General features: G+C 38.5%; 1 protein-coding gene across 8 annotated transcripts in view; it reads left to right on the top strand.

Moving 5' to 3' along the window:
• Positions 1 to 17,887, top strand: part of MAST2 (microtubule associated serine/threonine kinase 2) — a gene marked incomplete at its 5' end in the record, with an annotated part of 201,156 nt that overhangs the window by 134,838 nt on the left and 48,431 nt on the right. For all 8 annotated transcript variants that reach the window (XM_082674649.1, XM_082674647.1, XM_082674646.1 and 5 more), the window contains one exon: positions 6,776 to 6,867. In XM_082674649.1, coding sequence (XP_082530775.1) covers positions 6,776 to 6,867 — 92 coding nt within the window. The remainder of the gene's footprint in view (positions 1 to 6,775; positions 6,868 to 17,887) is intronic.

Here is a 17,887-nt window from a genome sequence, read left to right as displayed (position 1 = left end):
CATTTTCTCCCACTCTAGCATCTCAGTCTTTACAGGGACATCATCCTGGTTGTTATTCTGAAGTAACACCTGGAAGTGCTTGACCTTAAAATGGACCCAAATTCTTGTCTATTGTATTGATCACACTTAATGAAACAAAAGTGGTCTTTTCCTCATTCTGAATTCTGAAAGGAATAGCCAAGTGCAAGTCAATTCATTACCGAGTGCTTGGATTCCTAGGAGCAGCTGGACTTCTGGAATTGACAGATTGGAGATTAGAGACCCTGAGGGGTCTGCAACCACGCATCTTACCCCGTATTCTATATTCCTTCAGACTGGGAAACAGACTTCCTAAATAAATTTACGGCAGCTCCTGCAGGGGCTCAAATTTGAGTACCTGCTAGTTGCTGGGAGAAGGGATTTTTGAAGGCTGGTAACTCTTCAAATATGGCCACAGTTCAAGTTTCACAGAGATTACACAGGTGCTTTAGTCCTTGCTCCCACTACCCATGGAGGGGTGACCGTGGTAAAGCAAGTAGGAAGATGAAATGCCAGGCCTTGCTCTGAGTGACCAAGTGACTGGCATGGTGGTGGGCAGCAGTCTAGTTTAACCCAGTCCTTGCAGTGATTAGCAGAACATCAGCTCCGGGAGCTTCCAGGTTACCCCATCAGCTGAGAGTGAGTGTGGCTGACACTGTAAACATCTGGTACTTTAATCTTCTGGAATGAAAAAATGAAGACCTGCCCTTTATCTTCTAGGATCCTGGGGGCAATGGCCAGTGCTTGTTGAAATGGAAAAATTAGGCAGTTCCTTGTCTTGGATCTCAGCTGAGTCATGGCATCTGTACCAGGGTATCTGACCTTTTTTTCCCCTGGCAGCTGTTGCAGATTTTCCAAGTGAGATTATATGTACCTTCATACAAAGGCATGTGACCTGGAAATATGATCTTTACTGTTTTGTATTTAAATTTTAATAAGATAATGACAAATGAAATTAGAATCAATTATCTGTCCCTGCAGTTTTTTTTTTTTAAGCACAGTGGTTCAATTATACATATACATATATCCATTCTTTTTCAGATTCTTTTCCCGTATAGGTTATTACAGACTATTGATCTTTCTTTTTTAAAAAAATTAATTTATTTATTTTTGGCTGCCTTGGGTCTTCATTGTTGCACGCGGGCTTTCTCTAGTTGCGGTGAGCGGGGGCTACTCTTGGTTGCGGTGCGTGGGCTTCTCATTGCGGTGGCTTCTCTTGTTGCGGAGCATGGGCTCTAGGCGTGAGGGCTTCAGTAGTTGTGACATGCGGGCTCAGTAGTTGTGGCTTGCGGGCTCTAGAGCACAGGCTCAGTAGCTGTGGCGCACGGGCTTAGTTGCTCAGTGACACGTGGGATCTTCCTGGACCAGGGCTCGAACCCGTGTCCCCTGCACTGGTAGATGGATTCTTAACCACTGCACCACCAGGGAAGTCCTGTCCTGCAGTTTTAAGAGATCTTAGTTTTTATACAAAAGGAGTTTAGACATAGTGGTTTGATATACCTTACAGGTGCCACGTATGCAAGTATCCTCTTTTATTATAATTCTTGTAACAAATTATACTCATCCATTCATCCATTTAACAAATAGTTATTGAGTCTGCCATGTGCCAGGCTGAATTCTAGGCACTGAGAAATACAGCAAAGATTGTGCAAGTCCCTGATCTCATAGAGCTTAAGATTCTAATGGGAGGAGAGACAACAAACAGAATGAATGCAAAATCCATAGTATGTTAGATAACAGTAAGTGCTATTGAGGAAAATATATCAGGAAAGGAGGAAAAGATCGTTTGAGAGGACGGGTGTTACCATTTAAAGTAGAATGGTCAAAGGAAAATCCATTCAGGAGATTGTACTTGAGCAAAGACCTGAAAGAGGTGAGGGAGCAAGCCACGAGGGAAACAGGCAAAGGAAACTTCCTTTGTAAAGGCCCTGAGGCAGTGGCACACTTGGCATATTCTAAGAACAGTGCAGAGGCCCATGTGACTAGAGTAGAGTGAGTAGGAGGGAAAGAGGTAATGGAGATCCAGACCGCGTAAAGCTTGTCGGCCATTGTAAGAACATTGACTTCTACTCTCAGTGAGACAGGGAGAATTTTAAGCATAAGAGTGACTTTGATATTATTTATATTGAAAAAATTTTATAGCTTTATTGAAGTATGATTGAAATATAATAGACTGTACATGTTTAAAATGTACAATTTGATGGGTCTTGACACATGTATGCATCTCTGAAACCATTAGTACAGTCAAGACAATAAACATATCTACAGCTCTCCCAAATTTCCTTATGCCTTGTTATAATACCTCCCCGGCCTCTGGTCAGGAACCACTAATCTTTTGTCTGTCACTCTAGATTAGTGTTTTCTTGAATTTTATATAAATGGAATTATTCAGTATTTACTCTTTTATGTCTAGCTTCTTGGTTTTAGCATAATTATTTTGAGATTCATTTATTGTGTGAATCAATAGTTCATTCCTTTTTATTGATGAGTAGTAGTCCATTGTATGGATATATTGTGATTTGTTTATCCTTCATCTATTAGTAGACATTTGAGGTGGTTTCTAGTTTTTTGGCTGTCACAAGTAATAAACAGCATATAGTTGGGTCCTGCTGTTTTATCCAATCTGACAGTCTTTGTCTTAATTAAATATGTATTTAGAACATTTACATTTTATGTGATTATTAGTGTAATTGGGTTAAAATCTGTTCTCTTGCTATCTGTTTTCTGTGTGGGCCAACTGTACTTGTTCTTACTTCTTTTTCTGCCTTCTTTTAGACTGAGTATTTTTTATGAGACCATTTTATTTCCCTTTTTTTGTTTGTTTTTCTTTTGTAGTAGTTGCATTAGTGTTTATAATATAAAATTTTAACTTTTAGTTTATCTTCAAGTCGTATTATACCGCTTCATACTTAATGTAAGAGCCTCACAATAGTATACGTCCATTCTTCCCTTCCAGCCTTGCTGCCTTGGCTGACCTACATTTTATATCTACATATGTTGTAAACCCCACAGTAAATTATTATATTTCCTTTAAAATTCAAGAAGAGTTTTTTTTTTTGGCTGCGCCTTGCAACTTGCAGGATCTTAGTTTCCTGACCAGGAATTGAACCCGTGCCCCTTGCAGTGGAAGCGCAGAGTCTTAACCACTGGACCGCCAGGGAAGTCCCAAGAAGAGATTTTAAAAATAAAAGCAAGTGATTTATATTTACCCACACATTTATGATTTTTGGTGCTTTTCTTTATGTGGATCCAGATTTCCATCTAGTATCATGTTCCTTCTGCCTGAAGGACTTGCCTGAGCATCTGGATGAATGGTGGTGCCATGTAATGAAATAGATAGGGAGGAGTTAGCAGGTTTTAGAGGGACATTCACTACCTCTGTTGTTAAATTTGAGATGCCTTTTAGACATCCAGTTAAAGATGTCAAGTAGGTATTTGGATATGAGTCTCACAGTCAGAGGTAAGAGCACAGAGTTAGCAATAAAAAGCTGGGTATCATCAACATCATAGATTTAAAGTTATAATACAGGAAAAAAATCATTTAGGGAGTGAGTGCAGGGAAGAAGAAAAGATATTCCACATTTGAGCCCCAGAGTACTAAACGGTTTAGAGGTCAGGAAGAGAAGGAACTAGCAAAGGGGAATGAAAAGTGAGCAGCTAGTGAGCTAGGAGGAAGACCAGGAAAGCCTCATGTCCTAGAAGCTAAATAAAGAAGTATCTCAAGAAAAGTTACACAGATGTTAGGTTGAACAAAAGCAGTCAAACACAAAAAAATACATAGTGTGTAATTCTACTTATAGGAAATCCAGCAAAACAAAATTAATTTATGGTGATAGAAGAAAGTAGTTGGGGGATTGACCGGAAGGGGAACATGGGGACTTTCTGGGGTAATAAAATTATTCTGACTTTTGTTTTGGATGTGTTATATGAATGTATACAGTTGTTCAAGGTTCACTGAACAGAACACTTAATTGAATAATCGATATAAATTATATCCCAATTTGTTTTTTAGAAGAGGGAGTTATAACTGTCGAATGATGTTGAGAGTTTACATAAGACAAGGACTGAGAATTGCCTGTTGTCAGTGGTGACCTTGGTAACAGGCATGAAAGATGAGGATGATTGTATAGTCTAGAGTGGGTTAAAGAGAGAATAGGAAATGAGGGTATGAAGATGACAAATATAGAATCCCTGCATGGGATTTTTCCCAAACAGGGGAGCAAAGAAACAGGCACGTTGGAAGAGGTCTATGAAAGTTTTTTTCTTATTTTCTTGAGATATGAGAAATGACAGCATATTTTTATGATGATGAGAGTGATCCAGTAGGAAGTAGAAATTCATGGCATGGGAGGACAGTGCAGGTACAGACTTCTTGAATGGGGAGTTGGGGGAGTTGACTTTGGTAGGAACATGGTCTTTCCTTCTGCTGTTACAGATGGGAAAGTACAGTATATGGACAAAGATTTAGGATAATAGATTTTTAATGGCTACTTTTATATTTTTTGGCTGTGTTGGGTCTTCTTTGCTGCACACAGGCTTTCTCTAGTTGCGGCGAGTGGGGGCTACTCTTCATTGCAGAGTGCGGGCTTCTCATTGCGGTGGCTTCTCTTGTTGTGGAGCACGGGCTCTAGGCACGCGAACTTCAGTAGTTGTGGCTCGTGGGCTCTAGAGCGCAGGCTCAATAGTTGTGACGCACCTGCTTAGTTGCTCCACGGCATGTGGGATCTTCTTGGACCAGGGATCAAACCTGTGTCCCCTGCGCTGGCAGGCAGATTCTTAACCATTGCGCCACCAGGGAAGTCCCAGGCTAATGGATTTTTGTAGCAGAAATATGTAGTACTTCTTTTTGTGTTGATGGTTTTTACCCCTAGTTGAATAAAAAGCAAAGTCAGCAGATGAGGGTAAGATTTGGGGAAGGAGTGCTAGAGGTTTGGGGAGAATTTCTGAATTAGTTGTCTTGGAGAGAGAGCACATTGCCTAGGTAGATGTAGTATGGACCCACTTGATATTTATCTTCATAAACATAAAGAAACACCAGGCAGCATGATTTTGGATTTTTTTTCATTCACCTTTAGCTGCCCAAGTACAGTTGCAAAGTAGATGGAAAGTTGGGTTTAAAAGGATTGGAGGGGCTTCCCTGGTGGCGCAGTGGTTGAGAGTCCTCCTGCCGATGCAGGGGACATGGGTTTGTGCCCTGGTCTGGGAGGATCCCATGTGCCACGGAGCGAGAAGCCACAACGGTGAGAGGCCCGCGTACTGCAAAAAAAAAAAAAAAAAAAAAGGATTGGGATTTCACCAGGACTGTGGTGTCCTGGGGGATAGCAAAGTTTCAGTTAGAGCTAGAATTTAAACTGAATGCTGAGAAAAGAAGTTAAGGATATAGAGTTTGCTGATGACAGACTGAGTTCAGGGAGACAGAGGGTAAGCTTCTTTTAAAGATCAAGGAGTAGAGACTGTGTCAAATTAGAGATGGAAGTCTTGGGCATTTGAGTGTAACGGGGGTAAGGAGGGGGTGTGAGACATGATTAGATTAGTCTTCCTGGTATCTTAGGGAAAGTTGCTTATCATTTCTAATCATAATCTCTTGAGATTGATCACAGTCCTTCCAGCGGTTCCTTATCACATTTCCAGTGTTTCTTTGCAGTAGTCTACCAGCCCTACAAAGTCTGGCTGTGGCCTATACCCATAGTTTCTATAACCTACTTCTTTTCCTGTCATTCTCCCTTCCTGCCACCTACTTGACTTCTTTGCTATTTCTTGAACATTCTCTCTCTCTTTCTTCATAGCACTTTTCACTCCAGTTTGAGGACAGATAATTCCTCTTGTTCCCTACTACTTCCCTAACACCTAGAATTGTGCCTGGTGCATAGTAGGTGTCCAGTAAATATTTGTTTGGATGAATATAAATGACAGGCTTCTTTAATGCCTTTAAAAGATGGGCTGGGGACTTCCCTGTTGGTCCAGTGGCTAAGAATGCACTCTCAATTCAGGGGGCCCAGGTTCAATCCGTGGTCAGGGAACTAGATCCCGCATGCTGCAACTAAGACCTGATGCAGCCAAATAAATAAATAAATAAATATTTTTAAAAAAGAAAGATGGGCTGACTTTCAAATAAATTAATACACACTTTTCAATAGCAGGTACAGCATGAAATGGCCTTTCATCATGATTTGGCTTTCTCCAGCCTCAAGAAAAAGCCTCAGCTATTAACATGTAAAGGAAAGCCAACTTTGTAGAAGGAACACAGGCCTGTTCTGAAATTTATAGTGAAATGAGAATATTACTTAATCCATTGATTAAGCAGTTTTTAAAAGATAAGTTTTATAGATTAAGTTAATAGTTTCATTTTTATGGCAAGAACATTTTTATGAGATATGAGAATATTTATGGCTCATGTTTTTTGTTTTCTGAATCAAATTTGCAGTGGTCATTCTTCATTAGATACCATTTAAGACATGGTTGTTACGTTTAAGGAGCTCCTTGGGTATTTGCTTAGGAAGCAAAACTTACACTTTGGAAAAGTGCAGTGGCAATACAAGATAAAAGTCAAGACAGTGACAAAAGTTATTCCAAGATGGAACACAGTGAATTATGAAATCTCACTGTGCAAACAGTAATTGCTGAGCCAGTTCAGTTTAAAGTATTATACTGCTCAGCTCATGGAATGATATCACTCTTTTTTTCCTCGATAGCCATTCAAGTTCTCTGGGCCCATGATGCAACCCTGTTATAACTGACATTTGTGTTTTCATTGCAGTTGTCGGACAAGTAACCGCAAGAGTTTGATTGTGACCTCTAGCACATCACCTACACTACCACGGCCACACTCACCACTCCATGGCCACACAGGTGAGTGCTTGAAGATTAAGAAAGGTGGAATAAAAGAGTGGTCACAGATGCCCAATTTCTTTCCTACTTCTCACTTTGTGAGGTTCAACGTACTACGTTGTCACTTCATGTGGCTGACTGAAGCATACAGAGCTCATGGGCATGCTTTCCATGGGAGAATGTGTTCAGTCTGTTTTTGACTCTTAGTTATTTCTTGCCTTGACCTGTCAACTGTCCTTTTGGTCTTGTACATATCCTGGGCCTACCACCTCTGTTCTGGTGTGTTGAGAGTGTATTATGGCTCCAGTCATCTGGGGCCATGTGATGAGGGCTCCATTAACATTTTGTCCTATCATGCCCAAGAATTAGGGCTCACAGAGACGGTTTTCTGCCTTATGGGACTCCTAACAACTTTCCCTCTGTTACAACAGGCGTCAGCAAAAGTGAGAGGACTGTTGGTTTCATGTTGACATTTGCTTCAATTCCAATATGTGAAATCAGTGATCTCATGCATTCAGACTTTGCTCCATCTGAATTATGGGCTCTTGCAGGCAGTGTAAGGACTGATTTACTTGCCTCTGACTAAGGAATATATAAAAATTATGAGGCAGAACACCTCATTTGGGTTAGTCATGTATTTTGGTCTAGACGTGTATTCTTAAATCCCAGGGGAGCCAGACCAGGGAACTCAGCTTTGTTGAAGGAGTTGTTGCTCTGCAACACTGTTCACTGCTATTCTGTTTACAGTGGAAGTTCCAGACCTGGAGGTAATGGAAATAGAGCAGGCTTGGACCCATAGGAAGCCATTGCTGCCCTTGGCTTTTAAAGCAAAGCTCTCGTTGTGCTTAGGTACTTTCCCTCAGAATTGACTGGGTTAGCTGTTAGCTCAGATAGTGAATTCTAGTCATGAATTTTGTAAAAACTCAGCATATATCTGACTTGGCCTTTTTATCATATAGAAATTAATTTAGCATGTCTAGACCTTGAACATAGTTTCTCAACTGTAGTGTGAGTGCTAGGTAGTAATTACTACTTGCAGCTTCTCTCTGAGATGCTATTTAGATTCCTGACAGAGTTTAGGACTAAAGCTTCCCTACTCAAGGGGCTTTGATTGAGAAAATCATCTGGTTTTTTTCAGCCTGCCTGGGTCTGTGGACTCTAGCCTTGTGTTAATATGTATAACATGCTTAGTACTCCATAAATGTTAGCTATCATCATCATCATCATCTCTCCTTAAATTAATGCAGAAAATCTAGTCAGTCCTCAGATACAGGGAGGAAGAATTGATTTAAAAGCCCAATTCATGGCTGTAGACTCTCTACTTAACCAGATGTTGGGAAAGGCAGCGTTAATTGTTCCATACAGATCAAACTTCATATCAGATTAATTCTAAAATCTTATACATCCTGATATTTGGGTCCACAGGGTATTCTAAGACTCTTTATTTTCACTTTAAAGTCTGGAATATGTTGAATAATATGGGGCCTGTTGATTTGAAAGTAGGTTCATTTATTCCATACAGTTCAGTTCAATATTAAATGTTTACTATATATAATTAGATTATAACTACAGTAAGGTCAATTCAGTAGGCACTTACTTAGCCATTCTGGAAATGGAACCTTCCTAGTTTATTGTTTTTTTCTTTTAATTAATAAACTGTTTTTTAGAGCAGTTTTAGATTCACGGCAAAATTGAGAAGAGAGTAGAGAGTTCCCATATACCTGTCCCCACACATGTACAACCTCCCCACTATCAGTATCCAGCACCAGAGTGGCACATTTGTTACAACTGATGAACCTACATTGACACATCATTATTACCCAGAACCCATAGTTTACATTAGGATTCACTCTTGGTGTACATTATATGGGTTTTCACAAATGTATTATGACATGAATGTATCATTGTAGTATCATACAGAGTAGTTTTACTGCCCTAAAAATCCCCTATGTCCTGTCTGTTCATCAGTCCCTCCCCCAACACCTGACATCCACTAGTCTTTTCACTGTCTCCGTAGTTTTGCCTTTTCCAAAATGTCATATAGTTAGAATCATACAGTATGTAGCCTTTTCAGATTGGCTTATTTCACTTAATAATATATATATAACTTTCCTTCATGTCTTATCATGGCTTGATAGTTCATTTCTTTTTAGTGCTGAATAATATTCCATTGTCTGGATATACCAGTTTACTTACTCACTGACCTACTGAAGCACATCTTGGTGACTTCCAAGTTTTGGCAGTTATGAATAAAGGTACTATAAACATCTGTGTGCAAGTTTTTATGTGGACATAAATTTTCAATTCATTTGATTAAATACCAAGGAGGGTGATTACTGGATTGTATGGTTAAGGGTAGTTTTATAAGAAACTGCCAAATTGTCTTCTAAAACGGCTGAACTATTTTGGCATTCCCACCAGCAACAAATGAGAGTTTCTCTTGCTCCACATACTTTCCAACTTTTGGTGTTGTCAGTGTTTTATAATTTGGCCATTCTAACAGTTTTGCAGTGGTATCTTATTGTTTCCATTTGCATATCCCTAGTGACATATGGTATTGAACATCTTTCTATATGCTTACTTCCCATCTGTATATCTTCGTTGATGAAGTGTCCAGATCTTTTGCTTGTTTTTTAATCAGGTTGTTTGTTTTCTTATTGTTGAGTTTTAAGTGGTTTTTTGTGTATTTTTGGATAACAGTCCTTTATCAGATGTCTCTTGCAAGTATTACCCCTAGCCTGTGGCTTGTTTTCTCATTCTCTTTTGCAGAACAGAAGTTTTTCATTTTAATGTAGACCAACTTATCAATTATTTCTTTCATGGATTGTGCATCTGGTATTGCATCTGAAATGTCATTGTCCTGCCGAAGGTCATCAAGGCTTAGTCCTATGTTATATTCTAGGAGTTTTATAGTTTTGTGTTTCATGATTAGGTCTGTGGTCCATTTTGAGATAATTTTTATGAAGGTCTGTGTCTATTCTTTTTTTTCATGTGGCTATACAGTCGTTGTAGCACTATTGGAAGGATTGTCTTTTTTCTATTGTATTACTTTTGCTCCTTTGTCAAACATCAGTTAAGTATATTTAACTGATGTGGGTCTGTTTCTGTATTCTGTTTCTGTTCTGTTCCATTAATCTATTTGTTCTTTCTCTAATACCACACAGTTTTGATTACTGTAGCTTTATAGTAAGTCTTGAGTTCGGTAATAACAGTCTTACAACTCTGTTTTCTTCTTCAGTATTGAGTTGGCTATTCTGGATCTTTTGCCTCTGCATATGAACTTTAGAATCAGTTTGTCCATCCACAGAATAATTTGTTGAGATTTTGATTTGGGATTGCATCGAATCTATAGATCGAGTGGGAAGAACTGATATCTTGACAGTATTGAGTCTTCCTATCCATGAACGTGGAATCTCTCTCCATTTATGTAGTTCTTCTTTGATATCTTTCATCAGAGTTTTGAAGTTTTCGTCATGTAGATCTTGTACATATATAATTTGTTAGATTTATACCTAAGTATTTCATTTTGGGGATGCTAATGTGATTGGTAATGTTTTTAATTTCAAATTCCACTTGTTCATTGATGGTATAAAGTGTTGACTTCTGTACATTAACCTTGAATCCTACAACTTTGATATAATCACTTAAGAGTTTCAGAGGATTTTCGTTGATTTTTTTTTTTTCAGATTTTCTACATAGGCCATCATGTCATCTGCAAACAAAGACAGTTTGTACCTCCTTCCTTCCCAATCTGTATACCTTTTAATTTCTTTTCTTATCTTGTTGCATTAGCTGGAACTTCCAGTATGATGTTGGAAAACAATGGTAATGGAGAACATCCCATTTTCCTGATTTTGGCAGGAAAGCTTAAAGTTTCTCACCATTAAATATGATATTAGCTGTAGTTTTTTTGTAGATGTTCTTTATCAAATTGAGGAACTTCCCTTCTGTTCCTAATTTATTGAAAGTTTTTTTTTTCTTTAATGTGTTTTGGATTTTGTCAAATGCTTTTTCTGCATCTGTTGATATGATCATTTGATTTTGCTTCTTTAGCTGTTGATATGATAGATTACATTAATTGATTTCCAAATGTTGAACCAGCCTTGCATACCTAGGATTAAATCCTACTTAGTTATGGTGTATAATTCCTTTTATGCATTGTTGGATTGGATTTGCTAATATTTTGTTAAGGATTTTGTATCCATGTTCATGAGAGATACTGGTCTGTAGTTTTCTTTTCTTATAATGTCTTTGCCTGGTTTTGGTGTTAGGATAATGGCCTCATAGAATAAGTTAGGAAGTGTTCCCTCCACTTCTGTCTTCTGGAAGAGATTCTGGATAGTTGGTATAATTTCTTTTTGAATGTTTGGTAGAATTCACAAGAGAACCTATCTGGGCCTGGTGCTTTCTGTGTTGGAAGATTATTCATTATTGATTAAATTTCTTTAATAGATATAAGCCTATTCAGATTGTCTGTTTCTTCTTATGTGAGATTTGGCAGATTTTGTCTTAAAATAATTGATGTATTTAACCTGGGTATCAAATTTGTGGGCATAGAGTTGTTCATAATATTCCTTTATTATCCTTTTAATGCCCATGGAATCTGTAGTGATACAGCATCTGTTCTGATGCTAGTGACGTGCGTCTTCTCTCTTTTTTTTCCCCTTAGTTAGCCTGGCTAGAGGCATGTCCATTTTGTTGATCTTTTCAAAGAACCAGCTTTTGGTTTTGTTGATTTTCTCTATTGATTTCCTGTTTTCAATTTTACTGATTTCTGCTCTACTATTGGTTATTTCTTTTCATCTGCTTATGTTAGATTTAATTTGCTCTTTTTCTGGTTTCTTAAGGTGAAGGCTTAGATGATTAATCTTAGATCTTCCTTAATTAATATTCAATTTTTAAAGGTTACACTCCATTTACAGTTACTATAAAATATTGTCTATATTCCCATGTTGTACAATACATCCTTGTAGCTTATCATTTTTTTTTTTTTTTTTGGTTATGCAGGATCTTAGTTCCCCAACCAGGGATCGAACCTGTGCTCCCTGCAGCAGAAGCACAGAGTCTTAACCACTGGACTGACAAGGAAGTCCCCCTTGTAGCATGTCTTACACCCAATAGTTTATATCTCCCTCTCCCACTCCCCCACCCCTATATTGCCCATTCCACAAATTTTGATAAGTTGCATTTTCATTTTCATTTAGTTAAAAATATTTTAAAATTTCTGTAGAGATTTCTTCTTTGACCCATATGTTATTTTTTTTTGACCCATATGTTATTTTGAACTGTGTTGTTTAATCTCCGAGTATTTTGGGGTTTTCCCAGTTGTCTTTCTGTTACTGATTACTAGTTCAATTCCATTGTGATCTGAAAGCAGGCATATGAATTCTTTTCTCTTAAATTTGTTAAGGTGTGTCTTATGGCCCAGAATGTGGTCTGTATTGTTGAAAGTTCCATGTGAGATTGAGAAGAATGTGTATTCCACTGTTATTGGATGAAGTAGTCTATAGATGTCAATTATATTTAGTTGATTGATGACGCCATAGACTTCAACTCTCTCCTTACTGATTTTCTACCTGCTGTATTTTTCAGTTTTGGATAGAGGAATGTTGAAGTCTCCAACTATAGTTGTGGGTTCATCTATTTCTCCTTGCAGCTCTAACAGTTTTTGGCCTAATGTATTTTGAAGCTCTGTTGTTAGGCGCATACACATTAAGGATTATTATGATGTCTTGGAATACTGACCCCTCTATCATTATATGATGCCCCTCTTTATCTCAGTAACTTTTATTCCTCTGAAGTCTGCTGTCTGAAATTAATGTACCTACTTCCACATTCTTTTGATTAGTGTTAGGATGATATCTCTTTTTCTATCCATGTGCTTTTAATTTACATGTGTCTTTATATTTTAAATGACTTCCTTGTAAATTACACTTAGTTGGGTCTTGTTTTTGCTTTTGTTTTAAATCTATGTGACAATCTCTATCTTTTAATTTAGACCATAGATATTTAAGGTGATTATTGATATAGTTAGATTAGTATCTACCATGTTTGCTACTGTTTTCCATTGGTTGCCTGTGGTCTTTGTTCCTATTGTTCCTATTTTTGTCTTCTACTCTTTTGTGGTCTTAATGGAGCATTTTAGATGATTCCATACTCTCCTTGTTAGCATATCAGCTGTATTTTCCTTACCTTTGTGTGTTTGTTTTAGAGTTTGCAATATACATTTACAACTGATCCAAATCCACTTTAAAAAACATATACTGCTTCACAGGTGGTGTAAATTCCTTATAGTAACAAAATAATCCTAATTCCTCCCCCCATCCTTTGTATCACTGAAGGCATTCTTTTCACTTATCCATAAGCATATAAATACATAATAATACATAATTGAATACATTTTTGCTATTATTATTTTGAACAAACTGTTACCTGTTAAATCAATGAAGAATATAAAAGATCAAATTTTTAATTTTACCTTCACTTACTCCTTCTCTAATGCTATTCCTTTATATAGATCTAAGTTTCTGACCTATATCATTTTACTTCTCTTAGAACTTTTTTTTGGCCATGCCCTGCAGCTTTCAGGATCTTAGTTCCCTGACCAGGGATTGAACCCAGGCCTCGGCAATGAAAGTGCCAAGTCCTAACCACTGGACCCTCAGGGAATTCCCTTAGAACTTTCAACATTCCTTGTAAGGCAGGTCTACAGGCAACAAATTCCCTCAATTTTTGATTGTCTGAAAAAGTCTTAGTTTCTCCTTCACTTTTGAAGGATAGTACTGCAGGGCACAGAATTTTAGGTTGGTAGAGTTTTTTTTCCTATCAACTCTCTTGTTTGCATTATGTCTGAGAAGAAGGATATAATTCTAATTTTTTGCTCCTCTATAGGTAAGATGTTTTTACCCTCTGGTTTCTTTCAAGATTTTTTCATTATCTTTGATTTTTCCAAAGTTTGAATATGATGTGCCTAGGTGTAGTTTTCTTGGCATTTAATCCTGCTTTGTGTTCTCTGAGTTTCCTGGATCTGTGGTTTGGTGTCTGACATTAATTTGGGGAAATTCTCAGTCATTATTGTTTCAAATATTTTTCTGTTTCTTCTCTGGTATTTCCATTACACAAGTCTTACACCTTTTGTAGTTGTCCCACAGTTCTTGGATATTCTGTTCTATTAATTTCAGTCTTTTTTTTTTTTCTCTTTGCTTTTTAGTATTGGAAGTTTCTAGTATCATATCCTCAGGGTCAGAGATTCTTTTCTCAACTGTGTCAGTTCCACTAATGAGCCTTTCAAAGGCATTCTTAATTCTGTTACAGTGTTTTTGACATCTAGCATTTCTGATTCTTTCTTAGAATTTCCATCTCTCTGATTATATTTTACATGTGTCCTTCTTGTTGTCTACTTTTTCCATTAAAGCCCTTAGCATAAGAACTTCCCTGGTGGCGCAGTGGTTAAGAATCTGCCTGCCAATGTAGGGAACATGAGTTTGATCCCTTGTCTGGAAAGATCCCACATGCCGTGGAGCAACTAAGCCCATGCGCCACAACTACTGAGCTTGAGCTCTAGAGCCCACGAGCCACACTGCTGAGCCCACGTGCCACAGCTACTGAAGCCCGCACACCTAGAGCCCGTGCTTTGCAACAAGAGAAGCCACCGCAATGAGAAGCAGCACATGCACCGCAACAAAGAGTAGCCCCCACTCACTGCAACGAAGAGCAGCCCGCGCTCGCCACAACTAGAGAAGGCCTGCATGTAGCAATGAAGACCCAACGCAGCCAAAAACAAATAAACTTATTTATTTATTTTTTTTAAAGCCCTTAGCATATTAATCATAGTTTTTTTGGTTTTTTGGTTTTTTTTATATTAGAATGCCAAATTTATTTATTTTTTTTTAACATCTTTATTGGGGTATAATTGCTTTACAATGGTGTGTTAGTTTCTGCTTTATAACAAAGTGAATCAGTTATACATATACATATGTTCCCATATGTCTTCCCTCTTACGTCTCCCTCCCTCCCACCCTCCCTATCCCACCCCTCCAGGCTGTCACAAAGCACCGAGCCAATATCCCTGTGCCATGCGGCTGCTTCCCACTAGCTATCTACCTTACTACGTTTGTTAGTGTGTATATGTCCATGACTCTCTCTCGCCCTGTCACAGCTCACCCTTCCCCCTCCCCATAACCTCAAGTCCGTTCTCTAGTAGGTCTGCGTCTTTATTCCTGCCTTACCCCTAGGTTCTTCATGACATTTTTTTTCTTAAATTCCATATATATGTGTTAGCATACGGTATTTGTCTTTTTCTTTCTGACTTACTTCACTCTGTATGACAGACTCTAGGCCTATCCACCTCATTACAAATAGCTCAATTTCGTTTCTTTTTATGGCTGAGTAATATTCCATCGTCTATATGTGCCACATCTTCTTTATCCATTCATCCGATGATGGGCACTTAGGTTGTTTCCATCTCCGGGCTATTGTAAATAGAGCTGCAATGAACATTTTGGTACATGACTCTTTTTGAATTTTGGTTTTCTCAGGGTATATGCCCAGTAGTGGGATTGCTGGGTCATATGGTAGTTCTATTTGTAGTTTTTTAAGGAAACTCCATACTGTTCTCCATAGTGGGTGAACTAATTCACATTCCCACCAGCAGTGCAAGAGTTTCCCTTTTCTCCACACCCTCTCCAGCATTTATTGTTTCTAGATTTTTTGATGATGGCCATTCTGACTGGTATGAGATGATATCTCATTGTAGTTTTGATTTGCATTTCTCTAATGATTAATGATGTTGAGCATTCTTTCATGTGTTTGTTGGCAGTCTGTATATCTTCTTTGGAGAAATGTCTATTTAGGTCTTCTGCCCATTTTTGAATTGGCTTGTTTGTTTTTTAGTTATTGAGCTGCATGAGCTGCTTGTAAATTTTGGAGATTAATCCTTTGTCGGTTGCTTCATTTGCAAATATTTTCTCCCATTCTGAGGGTTGTCTTTTGGTCTTGTTTATGGTTTCCTTTGCTGTGCAAAATCTTTGAAGTTTCATTAGGTCCCATTTGTTTATTTTTGTTTTTATTTCCATTACTCTAGGAGGTGGGTCAGAAAGGATCTTGCTGTGATTTATGTCATAGAGTGTTCTGCCTATGTTTTCCTCTAAGAGTTTGATAGTTTCTGGCCTTACATTTAGGTCTTTAATCCATTTTGAGCTTACTTTTGTGTATGGTGTTAGGGAGTGATCTAATCTCATACTTTTACATGTACCTGTCCAGTTTTCCCAGCACCACTTATAGAAGAGGCTGTCCTTTCTCCACTGTACATTCTGCCACCTTTATCAAAGATAAGGTGTCCAGGGCTTCCCTGGTGGCACAGTGGTTGAGAGTCCGCCTGCCGATGCAGGGGACACGGGTTTGTGCCCCGGTCCGGGAAGATCCCACATGCCACGGACTGGCTGGGCCCGTGAGCCGTGGACGCTGAGCCTGTGTGTCCGGAGCCTGTTGCTCTGCAACGGGAGAGACCACAACAGTGAGAGACCCGTGTACCGCAAAAAAAAAAAAAAAAAAAAGATAAGGTGTCCATATGTGCGTGGGTTTATCTCTGGGCTTTCTATCCTGTTCCATTGATCTATCTTTCTGTTTTTGTGCCAGTACCATACTGTCTTGATTACTGTAGCTTTGTAGTATAGTCTGAAGTCAGGGAGCCTGATTCCTCCAGCCCCGTTTTTCGTTCTCAAGATTGCTTTCGCTATTCGGGGTCTTTTGTGTTTCCATACAAATTGCGAAATTTTTTGTTCTAGTTCTGTGAAAAATGCCAGTGGTAGTTTGATAGGGATTGCATTGAATCTATAGATTGCTTTGGGTAGTAGAGTCATTTTCACAATGTTGATTCTTCCAATCCAAGAACATGGTATATCTCTCCATCTATTTGTATCATCTTTAATTTCTTTCATCAGTGTCTTATAATTTTCTGCATACAGGTCTTTTGTCTCCTTAGGTAGGTTTATTCCTAGATATTTTATTCTTTTTGTTGCAATGGTAAATGAGAGTGTTTTCTTGATTTCACTTTCAGATTTTTCATCCTTAGTATATAGGAATGCCAGAGATTTCTGTGCATTAATTTTGTATCCTGCCACTTTACCAAATTCATTGATTAGCTCTAGTAGTTTTCTGGTAGCATCTTTAGGATTCTCTATGTATAGGATCATGTCATCTGCAAACAGTGACAGCTTTACTTCTTCTTTTCTGATTTGGATTCCTTTTATTTCCTTTTCTTCTCTGATTGCTGTGGCTAAAACTTCCCAAACTATGTTGAATAAGAGGGGTGAGAGTGGGCAACCTTGTCTTGTTCCTGATCTTAGTGAAAATGCTTTCAGTTTTTCACCATTGAGGATGATGTTTGCTGTGGGCTTGTCATATATGGCCTTTATTATGTTGAGGAAATTTCCCTCTATGCCTACTTTCTGCAGGGTTTTTATCATAAATCGGTGTTGAATTTTGTCAAAAGCTTTCTCTGCATCTATTGAGATGATCATATGGTTTTTCTCCTTCAATTTGTTAATTTGGTTTATCACATTGATAGATTTGCGTATATTGAAGAATCCTTGCATTCCTGGAATAAACCCCACTTGATCATGGTGTATGATCCTTTTTTTTTTTTTTTTTGTGGTACACGGGCCTCTCACTGTTGTGGCCTCTCCCGTTGTGGAGCACAGGCTCAGCGGCCATGGCTCATGGGCCTAGCTGCTCCGTGGCATGTGGGATCTTCCCGGACCGGGGCATGAACCCGTGTCCCCTGCATCGGCAGGCGGACTCTCAACCACTGTGCCACCAGGGAAGCCCTGTGTATGATCCTTTTAATGTGCTGTTGGATTCTGTTTGCTAGTATTTTGTTGAGGATTTTTGCATCTATGTTCATCAGTGATATTGGCCTGTAGTTTTCTTTCTTTGTGACATCCTTGTCTGGTTTTGGTATCAAGGTGATGGTGGCCTCGTAGAAGGAATTTGGGAGTGTTCCTCCCTCTGCTATATTTTGGAAGAGTTTGAGAAGGATAGG

The sequence above is a fragment of the Grampus griseus genome (assembly GCF_964374135.1).
Source record: "Grampus griseus genome assembly, chromosome: 1".
Classification (NCBI taxonomy): Eukaryota; Metazoa; Chordata; class Mammalia; order Artiodactyla; family Delphinidae; genus Grampus; species Grampus griseus.
This window is presented reverse-complemented; position numbering and strand designations above follow the sequence as displayed.